The sequence below is a fragment of the Brachyistius frenatus genome, unplaced genomic scaffold (assembly GCF_029030835.1).
Source record: "Brachyistius frenatus isolate BFR_SWC_R1_liver_20210118 unplaced genomic scaffold, ASM2903083v1 Contig_3, whole genome shotgun sequence".
Classification (NCBI taxonomy): domain Eukaryota; kingdom Metazoa; phylum Chordata; class Actinopteri; family Embiotocidae; genus Brachyistius; species Brachyistius frenatus.
Genome location: NW_027210602.1, coordinates 8,548,237 through 8,563,320, shown reverse-complemented (window position 1 = coordinate 8,563,320; position 15,084 = coordinate 8,548,237). Strand labels below are relative to the sequence as shown.

General features: G+C 41.3%; 1 protein-coding gene across 1 annotated transcript; it reads right to left on the bottom strand.

Annotated features, from left to right (window-relative positions):
• Nucleotides 1–4,987: 4,987 nt before the first annotated feature.
• barhl1b (BarH-like homeobox 1b) lies at nt 4,988–13,056 on the bottom strand. Its single transcript, XM_069705392.1, has 3 exons — nt 11,721–13,056; nt 8,821–9,043; nt 4,988–7,556 (listed from the first exon to the last, which is right to left on the bottom strand). The coding sequence occupies exons 1-3, from the start codon at nt 12,169–12,171 to the stop codon at nt 7,262–7,264; spliced, it is 969 nt and encodes a 322-aa protein (XP_069561493.1). The 5' UTR covers nt 12,172–13,056; the 3' UTR covers nt 4,988–7,261.
• Between the last annotated feature and the right edge of the window lie 2,028 nt (nt 13,057–15,084).

Genomic DNA, 15,084 nt, shown 5'->3' with positions numbered 1-15,084 from the left:
TCACGTTGTGTCGACTGCGGATGCCGAGGCAAAAAAAAAGAGACAAATTTGTGTCAGGATTTTATGGCCGGCTTTTCTATTTCCTTGAATGTCTTTGTGTGGAAGTCCAGGACAGATCAGTGAGAGATTTACTCATTGCTTGAGGTTGTCGTCTGGTCCCAGAGGCATTTGCAAGGCTGGTTGGCCGGTGGGGGTCCGAGCCCCGGGCTGTTTTGGTTTTTTTTTCTTTTTTTTCCTTTTCTTTTTTTTTTCTCTCGCCATGTCGTCTGACCAAAGCGGCTGCTGAGAGAGCAGTGTGGCAGGCGGCGAAGCCTGCCGTTACACAACAAGGTATTGATTGAATAATCTGTCATCTGATAGTAATGTGGCTTACACCAGCCCCCTGCTGTGAGCTGTACAGCCTCCCTAGCAAAACGGGACACAAATTATATCAAAAGAAAATCAGGAGTTACCTTGTTAATGAATGAGCTGTGTTGTGATCTTAATTTCTGGTGTGTTTTTGTAACATCTAGATTCTAAAATTGTATTATATTTCTTGACAGAGCGACCGTGTCCTCGGTTTTTTTGAGTGAGTAAAGCACGTGCTGTTTTCAGGGCAGTTTAACAAACAGCTTTTTGGACACCAACTGAAATGTATCTTTAGCACCAAATTGGCCTTTTGAAGCACCAATGTTAGCACAGAATGCTAATCCTCATCTTTGATTTTGTATTTCCTCGGTAAAATAGCTCATTTTATAATATTTTTGGGGCAAAGTAAGCCTACTTGTACAGCTCGTGTGTTTAGACTAAATTAATCAATTATCATAATTAGTCATTTGATATGTGACTTACATTGTTAAATGAGAAATTGTATTCGAGAGACATTTTTTTGTTTTTCATATCTATTTTCATAGATTATTGATTTAAATACTGAAATTTGGGCATCATATTTATTATTAAAAAAAATCCAAAACATTTCCGTGCAGCCAACATTATCAGGTAATGCTATTGTTTAAAAAAAAAAAAAAAAATAGACCAACGCTGCAAGGGACACAATGTGTACTGCTTATAAATGTAATTTTAGTTTTTAGCACAGTTGTAGATGTCGACGATATTTTGAAAGCATGTTCCATAATTCTGAAAGAATATCTAGCTTTCTTGTCACTTTATGGTATTTTATTCAACAAATATTTATTTCAATAAAAATCTTTAATATAATTACTGAACAGAAACAGTAAAAAAAATTAAAAAAAAAAAAAATTGCCTAATTAGTTAACAGAATAGTGATTAGGCTTGTGGCCCCCTGATGATGGCCCTTGTATTTTCAGTATTGTTGAACTGAATGAGCTCAGTGTTGGTGGCGACATTCCCAGAAAAAATCCTAACTCGAGCAACAGGCTCGCTCTTCACATTCACTTGTGTGTGAGACAGTATACCTTTTTTTTGTGACTCGTGCTAACATTGTGAGTAAACAGTTATGACGGCCAAATAAACAAAGATCGTTGACTGGACGATGAAACTTCAAAAGCAAGTGTGAATTCAAAAAAAAAAAATGTTATGGCACGTTGTTTGGATATCTGAGGAGTGAGGTCCAAAAACAAAGCTGCAATTACTGCTTTTCACCATAGGTGCCGCCAGAGAAGAAATTTGCTTTAACCACTATAAATATGTAACACTATGAAAAAAAAAAAAGCTGCCAATTTAGCTTATGTGGTGATTTCTTAGCTTTGTGTACCGAAAACGAATTTCTTCCTGTTCAGCAAACATTGCTTAGTCAGCCTTAATGTTAGTTATCCTACGTACCGTGGCGATGGCGGGTAGCTACGTGTGCCAGACAAAGCTGACTGTAATGAACGGAGCGTTTGCCGTGATACATTTGATCCAAAGTCATAAAAGTCTACATCTGTGAGGCATTAAGACGGTCTTGTAGTTTTTGTGTCGCCCGTCATTTTTATGGATGTTACATTGAAGTCTTTGTGGTTTAACGGATGCCTGAACGGGTCATCTTCCAACTACCACGTGCTTGATTTCAGTCCGTCTTCGGGGATATTCCCTTTCCCCTGCAGGCCAGTGTAAATGTAAGAATAAGAGGTTTCAGGTAGGTGTGTGTGTGTGTGTGTGTGTGTGTGTGTGTGTGTGTGTGTGTGTGTGTGTGTGTGTGTGTGTGTGTGTGTGTGTGTGTGTGTGTGTGTGTGTGCGCGTGGCAGCAGCAGCAGCAGCAGCAGCAGCCCCACCTCCTTTCTTCCCCTCGTCTATCCCCAGTTCTCTCTCGCCTCTCCTCTGCTGTCTTCCTCCCTAACCCTCCTTGTGATCCGAGAGGAAAGCTTTCATTATTTGCCGAGATTGGGATGTCAATCCCAGCGCCCCTGACCCGAGTTTGTAGTTCTCCCCCGTCATATTGAGGAAATGATTAGTGGGGTTATCTCCCCCTCCACTCCGCGAGGAGGCTTTCATTCCTCCTCGCGGCCCCCCGTACCTCCAGGCAAGGAGCGGATCTCTAACCGGGAGGCTGCTGCTCTCCTTTCACTCCTTCACACTCCCCCTCTTACGCTTGCTGATACTTCATCATGTAGCTCATCTCTCTAAACGCCTCTGTTCATTGCTGAGTCAGATTCATTTTAACGCTCGCCTCCCTTTTCTCCTCGTCTGCTCCCTCATCCTCAGCTGCTGGGCCAGAGGAATTCAGTGAGGTGAAGGAAGTTGGGTGACTTTTTAAATGTAGATTCCAGTATAAAAGAGAATAAATATTGGGAATAATGAGGATTGGCTGGGGTCAGTACCTATATTTGTCCTACTTGTCTCCGCCTGCTGCTTTAAATTCAGCAAATGTAAAATATCACTGTAGCCTATTTACATTTTGTTTACTAGAAGTTAAAACAGACTGCCATATTTTAAAAATACTGAAATGCGTATTTTTGTTTCTCATTTATTTTGCTTTAAATGTTTTTTATGTATATAAGAAAAGCCTTTTATTATTATTTATTTTTTATCATCTTATTAAGAGAGGGGGGGGAGCAGGCCTGAATGTGGAAGAAAAGAAATCTTTGTCTTGGGTTCTTTTAAAAAAAAAAAAAAAAAAAAAAAGGAAAGTTAAACACTTTGTTTGGAGGAATACACAGGAGGATCTGTGTGTAATAAAGTGGTTTTGCTTTGTTTTGAAACACTTGTGTGCTATGATGGCTTCAAAGGTTACTCCAAAATGACCTAAATGTAACTTATGTGAGACATAGAGCCTATACAGGCATGTGGGAATACATCTATGTAATTTCTTATCTGACTATAAGAGCAGATAATAGCCCATGTGAAAGCACATTTCGCTTATGCACACGAAATTAGTTCTTTTCGTTTATGGCCATTGTTGGAGGGGAAAAAGCTGCAAAATAGGCCATGCATTTCTTGAACATTTTAATTGATCTATTTTTCATCTTCCCCCGCGGATTTTTTTTCTTAAACAAAACGCTGGCAGTGCATTGGAACCGTCTTAATGCAAGCTGCAGATGTGCCTCATTGGTCCTCTGAAAGGAAGAAAAGGAAATATAAAAGCTTTCACACGCGAGCACAATGCAAATTACGCTTTGATTTACTCTTAATTTCATCAAAAGGCTGTTGTGGGGTTTTTTTGTTTAGTTTTTTTTTTTCTTTTGAATTATTATTATTATTATTAGGAGTCCACGGGATTAAGCAGAGTCACTGATCCTCTGGGTCTAAGCCTTTTCTTTTCTTTTTTTCTTTTTTTTTTTTTGTCTGTCGGGAGCTCAACGAGACTCCATCCGCACTTCATTAACCCTGAGCCGGGGACAATCCACGGTAAGAGCCGGGGGATTTACCACCAGCCTTTCACATGCAAAGAAAATTTAAAAAAAAAATCTACGAGTCATCCAACAGGACGCACGAGGGCCTTATATAATCAGCTGTGCACTTTGCAAGTATAACTCCCTTTACATAAAAAGGGCCGTCGTTAACTGAATCGGTCACGGGTCCTCATGATGGGACTATAATCATCTTTTGGCAAGTTGGGAGGTGATTTGTTTTTTGTTTTTCCCTTCTTCACTTTCCCAGTGCTTCAAACCTGCCGGCTCGGCTAACTGTAATTTTAATGCAATTTTACGCATCATAAAAGCGCAAGTTATCAGGCCGTCAGTCTGATATCTCACGGCGTGGTCAGCCACTAAGTGGAGGCCCCACATAACAGGTGCCATGCGTGGATGACAGCAGGGGTAGCTGGCTATCAAACCCATTATCGACTTTCAATTAAAACCTATTAAAGTCTTTTGTCTAATCGTTAACATCCTACACGCCAAGTCTTGTCCGTCAGCCTGAACTCCTTTAACCCCCAACGCGCCACGGCCGAATAACTTGGGTCCGCACAGACATGGAGAGGGGGAGAGCGAGGCTGGTGCACGGGTGGCTGGTTGAAAAATTTGTATGGAGGGGGGTTGGTGGCGGTGGTGGAGCCGCTGACCAGCTGTCCCCACGCTGATCCCCGGTCTGCAGTCAGCTCCAGCCCGGTCACCAGCTGTTGGAGCCGTTTGGCAGAGGAGCACACATCCAGCACCCTCAAGGAAAGAGAAGGATGGAAACAATCAATTTCCAAATGGGGATCATTTAAGGCACTTAAACAATTGCGCACATGACATTAATATTTTATCTCCTGCATTGTTTATGGAAAACGAATTGGAGTTGCTGCTGTTAATTTAGGAAAGTGGGAATAGGGAGAGGGGGAGGGGTGACAGGAGACTGTGGCTCCATTTTGGACAGAACACCCTTCTGCTTTGTTGGCCTCTCTCTAAAGACATTAGCTGGAATTGATCTTTGATTGCACTTTTAAACATGTGTGTGTCAATGTGTGTGTGTGTGTGTGTGTGTGTGTGTGTGTGTGTCAGAGAGAGAAATAGGGGGGTTAATCGTGCATGCGCTACGTGTGCGCGCTTCTGTCAATTTCCAATCAAACCATTTCCACCACTTTGCAATCAAAACTGCGCGCACGAAAAGACAAAATAAACGAAGGTGGAATCAAAATTTAATAAGCAGCCTAATAAGGGCAAATATTTTTGTAATTAACACAGAATCACATTAACATTTGTCCACATGTCGCTCTGCAGCTTTTTTTGAAAAGGTTAAGAAAAGGGATGTTAAAGCACGTGCTCCACTGCTCCCCACTACGTCTCAACATTAAACAAATTAAATCAACGACACGAAACTAAACACAGAAGGGAAGTAGTTTGAGAGACATCTTCAAATTCAATCAAACACGTTTGTCTCGTAAGAACCTGCGAACCCCTTCTTATTTTGAATGTTTGAAAGTGCACCATGCATCTCCTCAACCTTTACTCAAAGACACTGACATTTGTTCAAATCTCTTCCTCGTAAAAAAACAAAAAAACAAAGTTTTAACAAAATATCAAGCGATATGTCAATTCAAGCTTTTTCCTCTTTCAATTATTATTTTGGTTTGGTTAGATACAACAGGCTTTTACTTTGGTTGGACACGAGCTTTTATTTTGGTATCAAACTGTCACATTTAAAAAAAAAAAAATGTCTACAGCTCTACATTAAATTATTTAGCTTTTACGTCGAAATCATGTTAAACGAAGGCCATCTGTTTCCTAAAGTTATGTGTGAGTGCTGAAAATGACCTTGAAATCTGTTGCTTCATTAAAAAAAAAAAAATAGTGCAACAGCCCGCAGCTTCGAGCTGCTTTCCTATTGGTTGCATTAGACGACCAGTTGTTGCAGCCATTATGTCCACCTCTGAAGAACTCCAGCCTCAACGTCCACGTGTTGACATACTCCAGCAGCCACGTGATTAAACGAAAGACTTTTATTTCCACATTTATAAAAGTAATTCTCTTTTACATCAAATCCCCCCCTTTTTCTGTTCAACTTCTGCTGTGAATTTCACCAACAAAAAAAAAAAATGAACTTCACGAAATGGGGAGAAAATTTTGGGGAAGTTAGAGGAACGAAAAATAAAAAAAATAAAAATCAAATAAAAAAAAAAAAACGATCCAGGAAATATACGAGAACCACTCCACAAGTTTGATATCTGCAATATACATTTTCACCAAAGGAGAGTATAACAATTAAGGGTTATCACGGCTTCATATGAAATAACAGAAGTAATGCACAACGTCTGTTCAAATACATCGAAATCAACACGCAGCTTGACCTGTGCACGCGGACCCGAGTCCAGTTTGGTTATCGAAAAAATACAAAATTAACCACTCACGTGATTGCCTCCCCGATGTCCCGCTCTGTGGGGATAAAACTGCTTTTTTATTTATTTTTTTTATAAATGACTTGACAATTTTACTAAAACTGCAACTAAGAACAAGAAAAAGACTTTATATAGATTTATTTCTTTCCTCTCGTGTGTGTCCCTATAGGTGGGTCCAGGCAGGTAGTCCATCCTCTCGCACACAATATGGTTTTTTTTAATTTTTTTAAATGATTTCCTTTTTTTTTAATTATTATTATTATTCCCCTGACTCACTCGCCTGTATAGTTTCTGATGGCTAATCTAGCCTATTAAGTTAAAGTGGATCACCGTGGTCTGAAAAAGACACACTAACAGATCAAACAAACAACCAAAAAGTTTCTTTTTAAAATCAGTCTCTTTCGGTTAAAATGCAAAATATTCTTATGTACAGGTTTAGGACTGCAGATCAGCTTGTTCGTCATCAATGACAGATTTACAAAATAAAAATAAATAAAACAAACCAAAACAACAACAACAAAAAAGCTGAACTCGTTGCTCCTTTGGATCCTACATTGTATTAAAATCACACGAAAGGCTGTTCGTTTCCGCTTTTGCCACTTCATGAACGCCCATAATAATAATAATAATAATAATAATAATGCCAATAGAAGGTGTAATTGGCATTGTACTGTAGGTCAAAGTGCCACCAACAATTAGAATCAATCTGTTGGGAAAAACACTGAATACTGAAACTGGGTTTAAATAAATACATAACTTAGATGCTCTGATTCATATTGAAAAATAAATAAGTTATAAATAAAGCTCCTGCCGACCTCCCCTCCCACCCCTCAACACAAAAAGAACAAAAAAAAACTCTAATTAGACAGTTGGAGTCTCAGTCTCAGCTTCGTCCACCGGGGTCATCACATGGTGTTCATCTTTTTTTTGTTTCCTTTTTCTTCTTCGTCGTCGTCGTCGTCACGTTTTTATCTTTTCTGTCTTTGTGTTATTTATTCTAACGAGTCCCAAGCTGCCAGCAAAAAAACAACAACAACAAAAAAAACCACCTCAGTCGTGTCCGGCTCACCGCTGCTGCGTCGGCCGGGGGAGCACGCCGGCCATTGGGGGCAGCGGGGGCGGCGGCTCGCTGCCCCCCTGCAGTCCGTGCAGCAGGATCCGCGGCACCAGGGGTCTCTGCAGGGCCGGCGGCGGCGCCGTGGGGCCTCTGTACAGGTAGAGGGCCGCTCCGGGGTCCAGGTTGGACACCAGACTCTGCGGGTAGAAGTACGGGGATGGGAACATCCTCTGCAAGGCGGAGTAGTTCCCTGCTTCCGCCAGCAGCTCCAGTCCCACCGCCGTCTGCCTCTTCCACTTTGTCCTGCAGGAGATAAATGCGGCTTTACCCTGGAGCATATGCAGATCTATAAATTCTTGCAGTGTTTGACACGCTAAAATATCCAGCATCTGTTTACCTGGGATCCAATTAGAAGTTTTATTTTTTTCCCCCTCTTTAAATCACCGAAATCTCCAACCTGCCACTTGTATTCACACCCACATGTCTGTTAGACTGCCAGTGTGCACTCCATGCAGGTGAATAATTCATAATAAAGATAATTGAGTAGATATAGTAGTTTGTTTGAATTATTAATATGCACACATGCAATGATGCATTATTCACACTCCAAAGTGTTGTGTTTTTTTATATTTATTTATGTCATTTAGCTGCCGCAGAGTCAGAACTGGAGACAAATACATGCTGAAGTAATTCAACCGAAAACAGTTTTTTCACAAGACGGTTTCTCTGGTTAGATTATTTACAACAACAAACAAACAAAAAACCTGACACTTCCGCTTCCAACGATTTACAGGGTCATGTGACTTTAATTGTAATTGACTTTCAAAAAAAAGTAATAAAAAAAAAGTCATCTGATTGCATGAAGATGCTGAACATTAAAGAAATAAACTCAAAGCTGACAGGAGTGCCAGCCCTACAATAAAAAGGATTAGGGTTGGTGGAAGGAAAAATATGCCTCTATAATTTGATCTTTTTCTTTTTTCTTAAGAGCTCAAAATCCAAATCAAATAAATGATGTTAAAAAAATTTAAAAGTGAAAATCACACCACAGGGGTGATGTCAATCATACTGGCTACTGGAAATGTTCTTTGTGACCTGTGTTAGCTGAAATTAATCAGAAACTATTTTGATATTATAATTTAACTGTTGAAAAAACGAATTTCATCAACACAACTGGTTCCACATCACCAAGTATGTCCATTCATTGTTATGTCTTCTACAATTGAAGTTCTTTGGGTGGATGCTGCTGTTGGACAAACTTTTAAGAATTAACTGTAATGTTGGGTTTTTTTTTCCCATCTATAAGAACCGAACTATAAATCAATTAATTAAGAAAAAAAATGGCAGATTAATCAATACTCAAAACGGCAGGGACTCGTATGACGTTAACTCATTCCACCTTTGGGTGATGCTGAAAGGAAAACAAGGCGGACAGGGGTCATGAGCCAGCCGTGAGAAACCGAACCCCCCCCACCCACCCCCACTTCTCTCTCTCTCTCCCTCCCTCCCTCCCTCCCCACGCCCGCCCGCCCTCCCTCCTAAGAAGCACCAGCAGCAGCGTCCTTACCTCCGGTTCTGGTACCAGGTCTTGACCTGCGTGTCGGTGAGGTTGAGGGAGGCAGCCAGCTCCATGCGGTCCTGGACGCTCAGGTACTTCTGCCGCTCGAAGCTGCGCTCCAGCTGGGCCAGCTGGTGGTCTGTGAAGGCCGTCCGGGCCTTCCTGGGCTTCTTCAGCCGGACCTGAGGGCTGTCTCGACTGCTGGAGATCTCCCTGTCTCCCTCCTCTTTCACTGGAGGACGGAAATCACGCCGGAAAAAAAAAAACACAAAACAAAAGGAGACAGACAGACAGAAGAGAAGAGGGTTAAAACCGGAGCCAAGGCCTCTCCTAGTGTTGACTGTAACCTCCACAGGGAGGGAAATAAATCTGGGCAGCAGCATCCTACAAGGCACACATTAGTGGAAAAAAATAAAAAATTGTAAATAATAAAAAAGAGAATGATTCTAGTCGTGTACCATTTTATTAATGTTAAGATCCTTTCTATAATGTAGTAGAAATTCGATAAAAGAAAACAATATGTACTAAAATATTGGATGAAGGCAAAACTGGATTTTCATAACTTCGGAGTTTTTTAAAAAAAATTTTATATATATATTGGGAAACACTTTGAGCTGAATGTCATGTGAGATGTGCTTTAAAAAAAAAACTAAAAATTCGTGTTCTCTCCTTCAAAGACGCGACTAAGCCAGAATTGTTACTTTGTTACTTATATGGCGTTTTATTTTTTAAATGTAATTTTAGTACGCTTACCGTCAGTATGAAAGGCCCCCCCCCCTCTCCCCTCCCACCTCTCATACTGACGTTCCCCGTTGTTTCCCCCCCCCCCCCCCAACCACAGAAAATAAAGCCGGAAGTTTTATTTTGAATTATTTTTAAAAATCACTGCTTGAACAGCTGCTTCCAAAGCGTAGTTAATTTTGAAGAAACTGTCAAAAAAAAAAACAGCTTTAAACATTTATTTTTTTTAAAAGGATTTAAAAATCACGTGTGATATATATATATATTTTACCAGCATGCTGTGTTTTCTAACTTTCTGTGCAGAGTGTGAAATGGAGACAGTGCCTATAGGCTGTATGGGGTGTGTTTGATTTGGCCTTAAATTGTTATGAAAAGCTCTTCCAATATTCGCGCTTCCAATCTGATATTCTTCCCTTCAGCCTTTGTTCTTTTGCACCGTGGTGTCATGTCAGGGCGAGCATTGATATACAGTACTTCTCTGAGAGACAGAGAGAGAGAAAGAGACAGAGAGAACGACAACAAGAAAAAACACACACAAAAAAAAACCAGAACGAAAAGAAAAAGAGCGAGGAAGCGAGCGAGGAAGCGAGCGAGGAAGCGAGAGATCTTTGGTACTTGAATAGTTGAGTCGTCTCAAGAAGCACAATAATCCGCCTAATTGAGCCACAAGGGAAGGACGAGCCTTTCAACCGCGACCGGAGGAACTTCACAGGACCGAGGAAATGAGTGGAAATGAGGAGTCGGGCGGCCCGGCGCGCCTACAAATCTGATTAGCGCCGAGGACAAATTGCATCAAATCCCTGCTATATTACAGGAGGTGCGTTTCGTGGAAATCAAAGTTGCCGTGCAGGCGCTCCGTGGGCCCTGCGGCTCCCTCCATCAATCAGCGCGTCGATAAGCATCTCCATCCACCCGGTGACACGGCGCGAGCGCGCGGACACACGCGCGTACACAAACGGGATTTTGTTGAAGAAATTGATGACGCGGGGCCTCATCGGTGTGTATCGATATCTTCGAGGAACAGCGAATTAGACATTAAAAAAAATATATATATATATATATATATATACACAACTACAAATAAATATAACAACGACATATACGGGCTACCTGATGTATGAACAACAACATTAATATCAATAGGGATAATAATTATATTCTGGTGAATTAAGTTTGATGTTATTTCCCTTCGTCTACTGCGCTCGTGCTATTCCAGGCACCGCTTCATTAAACTGTCAATGGAGGTGACATGTCTGTTATGGCTGACATGATTGGAAACAGAGAGGCCCTTGATGGCATTTATCTGGAGGCGACCCTGTCATCTCCTCCACTCGTGGCTCCCTGACATCAACAGATGCTTTCTGGATATTCTGCTTAATCCAAAAGCTTGAAACGGACCAGGCGCGCGTGCAGACAGCCGCTGATTTATTATTTATTTTTTTTAAATTAATAACTTCATGAAAATAAACTCATTCAGCCTGTCACCGTCCCGGGACACATCTGTATGTTGTCACCACCGCGAAGAGGTCGATCTTTGTTTATTGATGGCTTCCGGTGTCCTGATACTAATCACACAGTGTCAGTTTAATGATGCGGCTGTTTTCCACAACATATTATTTTTGACAGTAAAACCACCAATTATTAGAAATTTATTTAACATCCATTTAAAATAATATATTTCAGTTATAGCTATAGTTAATTCTTGTTTTTATAATTACTAATCGGTGCAGTAAAACACTTAAATATTTAGGATAGCATAAAATTAATGTTGTTGTTGCAACTTAATGCCCATTTTTCCACATTGCACCCCAAATTTTATATCAGACCTCTCCATGACCCCTTTATTTTATTTATTATTTAATCATTATTTAATGAGCTCTGTTCAAAGAAACAGTTTTAAAATGAGTTCTAAAGCCCCCGAAAAAACAAATAACATAAGGCGAGCAGCAGCCGAGCAACAAAATGTAGTCTTAAAATGGTGAATAATATATTTTAATAATATATTCTGTAAAGTCCCAAACGACACAGCACTTCATACAGCAACAATAATTCTGAATAAATCATATTTTTGTGAGGAGGTCTAGTGAGCACAACAGGGCCAAATCAGTGTCAGCTCATCTCTCCAAGCCTCCTGACTGCGGCTCCAGCAGGCAGCCTGCCATCCTTACCTTTATATTCACTGTCTGACGACGAGTTGCTGTGGATTTTCTCCATAAAGTCGTCCGCTATCTTCGAGGCCAGCCTCCCCACCTCCTGAGTCGGCTGTCCATTGCTGGAGTAGGGCGCGCAGGCAGCCAGAGGCTTACAGTCCGCGAGAATATCTCTGATGAGGAACGACGAGGTCACGGTCCTCTGCTGTGACCCCGCCGATATCTGCGCATGCTGGAGGTGCGGCGGCAGGCCAACGCCGTGACCTTGCCTCTGGGCTACCTCCTCCACGCACTCCCTCCTAGGCGACGGAGGCGACGAGCAGCCGCTCTCCACGTCGGATCTCGGGCTGAACTCGAGAGGCGAGCGGCACTCCCCCACCAGGCTGTCCCCTTTGGACACCGGACTTCCAGGCCTGTGGGACAGCAGCGAGTCGATGCCAAAACTGGACCCATTGGCGGACGCCTCCATTGTCTTGATGAGGCCTCCTCAAACTACCATTTGGTATTCAGGACAAGTTTTATTTTCAGGGAGGAACGGGGGTTGTTTCAGTCTGATCCAGAAGAGGAGAAATGACCCCCTCCCCGCACCAACACAAATGTTTTAGAGACGCTACAAATGAAGATTATTCATCCGCTATTTCCAGTTACCTCTTTGGGTCTGTATAGACAAAATAGTTCCAGGCTAAGCTGCGTTACAACAAGCGTCCATGCGTCCGATTTTCTTCTTTTTGACAAGTCAACAACAACAACAAAAAAAGAGGAGTCCTCCTGAAATCAATGCTGGAGTCACAATCGGTTCTTTTGGCTTCCTTCAGGATCAACTCCGACTTCAGGGAAGATGAGCCAGCTCCTGCTCAAATGATCTCACCTGCAGGACACGGAAAGACCCAGAAATAAAGACTATTTCTGGAAATGTTGGAGCAGCAGCGGCGGCGCATCGGTGTCTTCGGGAAAATGCGTTTCAGCACCATGGACAGGTGCAGACGCGTCAGACCTGAGACGGGACCGGAGGAGGGTTTTCAGGGCAGCAGCTCGTCATGTGGCCACACAGGAAAACTGCTCGCATTCCTTGAAGGGGAACAACAAAACCTTTTAAAAACACGAAGTAGAGAGAAAGAGGGGGCGAGAGAGGAAAAAGAGTCCGAGAGCTGCAGCAGGAAAAGACGGCAGTAAAAGAGGAAGAAGCGGAACGAGGCGATGCGCGCCGCACAAGCAAAAAAAAAAAAAAAAAAGGAAAGGTAAACTGGGTTAAGTAGTCACAACTGGCAAGTAAAGGGACGAGATGTGATCGGGGTGGGAGGGAATCCCAAAAAATTGAACTTGAGGAAAAGTCAGGAGCTAGGTTTTAAGAGCGCCTCGTCCACGTGAGTCCCCTGTGACAAGCCTTCATTGGTTGAGGGGAGCTGGAAGTGGACCTCCCTACACGCCCACTCTCCCTCCCCTCCTGCCTCTCCCATCGTCTCCTCCCTGGCTCATCCTCACTTTGATAAAAGAGACACTGAATTCATCAGGAGACTCAGATCCAACTGTTTACAGGCAATTTTCACACTGTTTGCTTTCATTACATCATTGATGAGGCTTATAATGGGGTTATTATGTGGATCGGCGCGCTGTTTTTCTTCTCGACTCCCTTTCTTTCATTGTATTTGTTTCCCACCTCCGCCGCTATACAGATTTTTACTCAACGCTTTAGATTTCAGCCTCATCACTGACTTGACTCTTATTTAGTTTTGATTAATTTATCAGATTATTTGTGTTTCGATAGGGATTTTTTTTTTTTAGGCTACAAGACGGCGAAAATTATAATAATAATAATTATTGTTATTGTATTTTAATATTTATTTCAAAGGACTGTTTTCTTTATTTTGCTATTTTATTTTTTTTATCATTCAATATGTTTCCTTTTGTGTTTAATTTTAGTTAAAAATGTCACCTTTAAAATCCCATATACAGTCTTTGTAGATCCATCTTGTCCACTGACAATATTTTTTTTTTTACCTTTTAAATAACAAAAATATATTTTCAGACGAAATTACATATAATATAATAAAAAGGTTTTTTTTTCTCTTGGGAAGAAACAACATCTTGCCGTTGAACACTATTCATTGGGAACATATTAACTATCTAATAGTCCTTGGTAATTGTACACAAAGTCCAAACAGCGTGACGCAGAACTTCAAGGCGCGTGAAATGCCATTGTGCGGACTTTGAGCTCTATCCCGCACAACAGTTTGCCCCGCGTGACGGCCTCGACAGCCCCTAATAATCTAACTAACCCCCCCTCCCGTCATCATCGACACCCCCACACCTCCTCTTCTTCTTCCACCCCATGTGACCACCAGATTGGAGGCGCGCGTCGGTCTCAGACACCGGCAGGTTAGTGAATCCGCTCCCCGCTCCCATGGGGTCCCATCACGGCTGCAAGCTGTCACATGAGGCGGGGACAACACAGATATAAGGCAACACACACCCACCCTGACTTAGCTGTTTCTTTCTCCTCTGCTGGTGCATGAAAAGGAGCTGTGGTTTGATGCTTTCTCTCACAGGTTTTTTTTTTGTCTTCCTCTCTTTATCCTCACTGCGTCCACAGGCTCCAGTAATGTTGCAGTGAATTAATCATAAGGTGATTAAACTGACTTCTTCCTCTATTCTGGTCATCATATGGCCTTTCAAACTTAGAGAAGCTTTAATTATTCTGATTTGTTTCTTAAAAGACCCCCAATGTTCTCATTCACTTCATTTATTTTCAATTGTTTATCTGTCTGCACTTTGTCCATCAAAATGTAGCATAAATAAAGTGGGTCATTTTTAGATTAAAAAAGTTTACAGCTTTGTTTACTCCCAAATCAACTAAGAGGTAGTTTAAAAATTAAAATAAAATAGATTTTGTATTAATTGTAAAGGGTTGCACGCTGACCAACCAGATTTGAGAACAAGGTTGTTGTTTTTTCATTACAAAGACTTTAGCTGCAACTATGGATCAATTTGATCATTATTAACCTGTCTCTTATTTTTTGATAATAACTTCATCTTTAAAATTTTAAGAAAAAAGTGAAAAATTGCCATCACAAGTTCTCAGAAATGAAATATTTAATTTACAACAACATAGAATTGAGAAAAACTGTAAATCCTCCCATTTGCAGAACTAGATATAAATGTTTGGCTGATTAAAACATTTTGATTTAAAAATTAAAATTCTCTGGCCACTAGATGTGTTTAAAATATGTCTTTTGAAATTGCATTTTAAAATTATAAGCTTTTTTCGTGAAGTTTATAAACCCTTAAAATGTGTTTTCTGGCAGAAGACAGTGCAGCTAGACTGAAACTGTCTGTGTGTAGTGTAGATAGTATAGTGTAGTGTAATGATTCGGCTCATACTGCT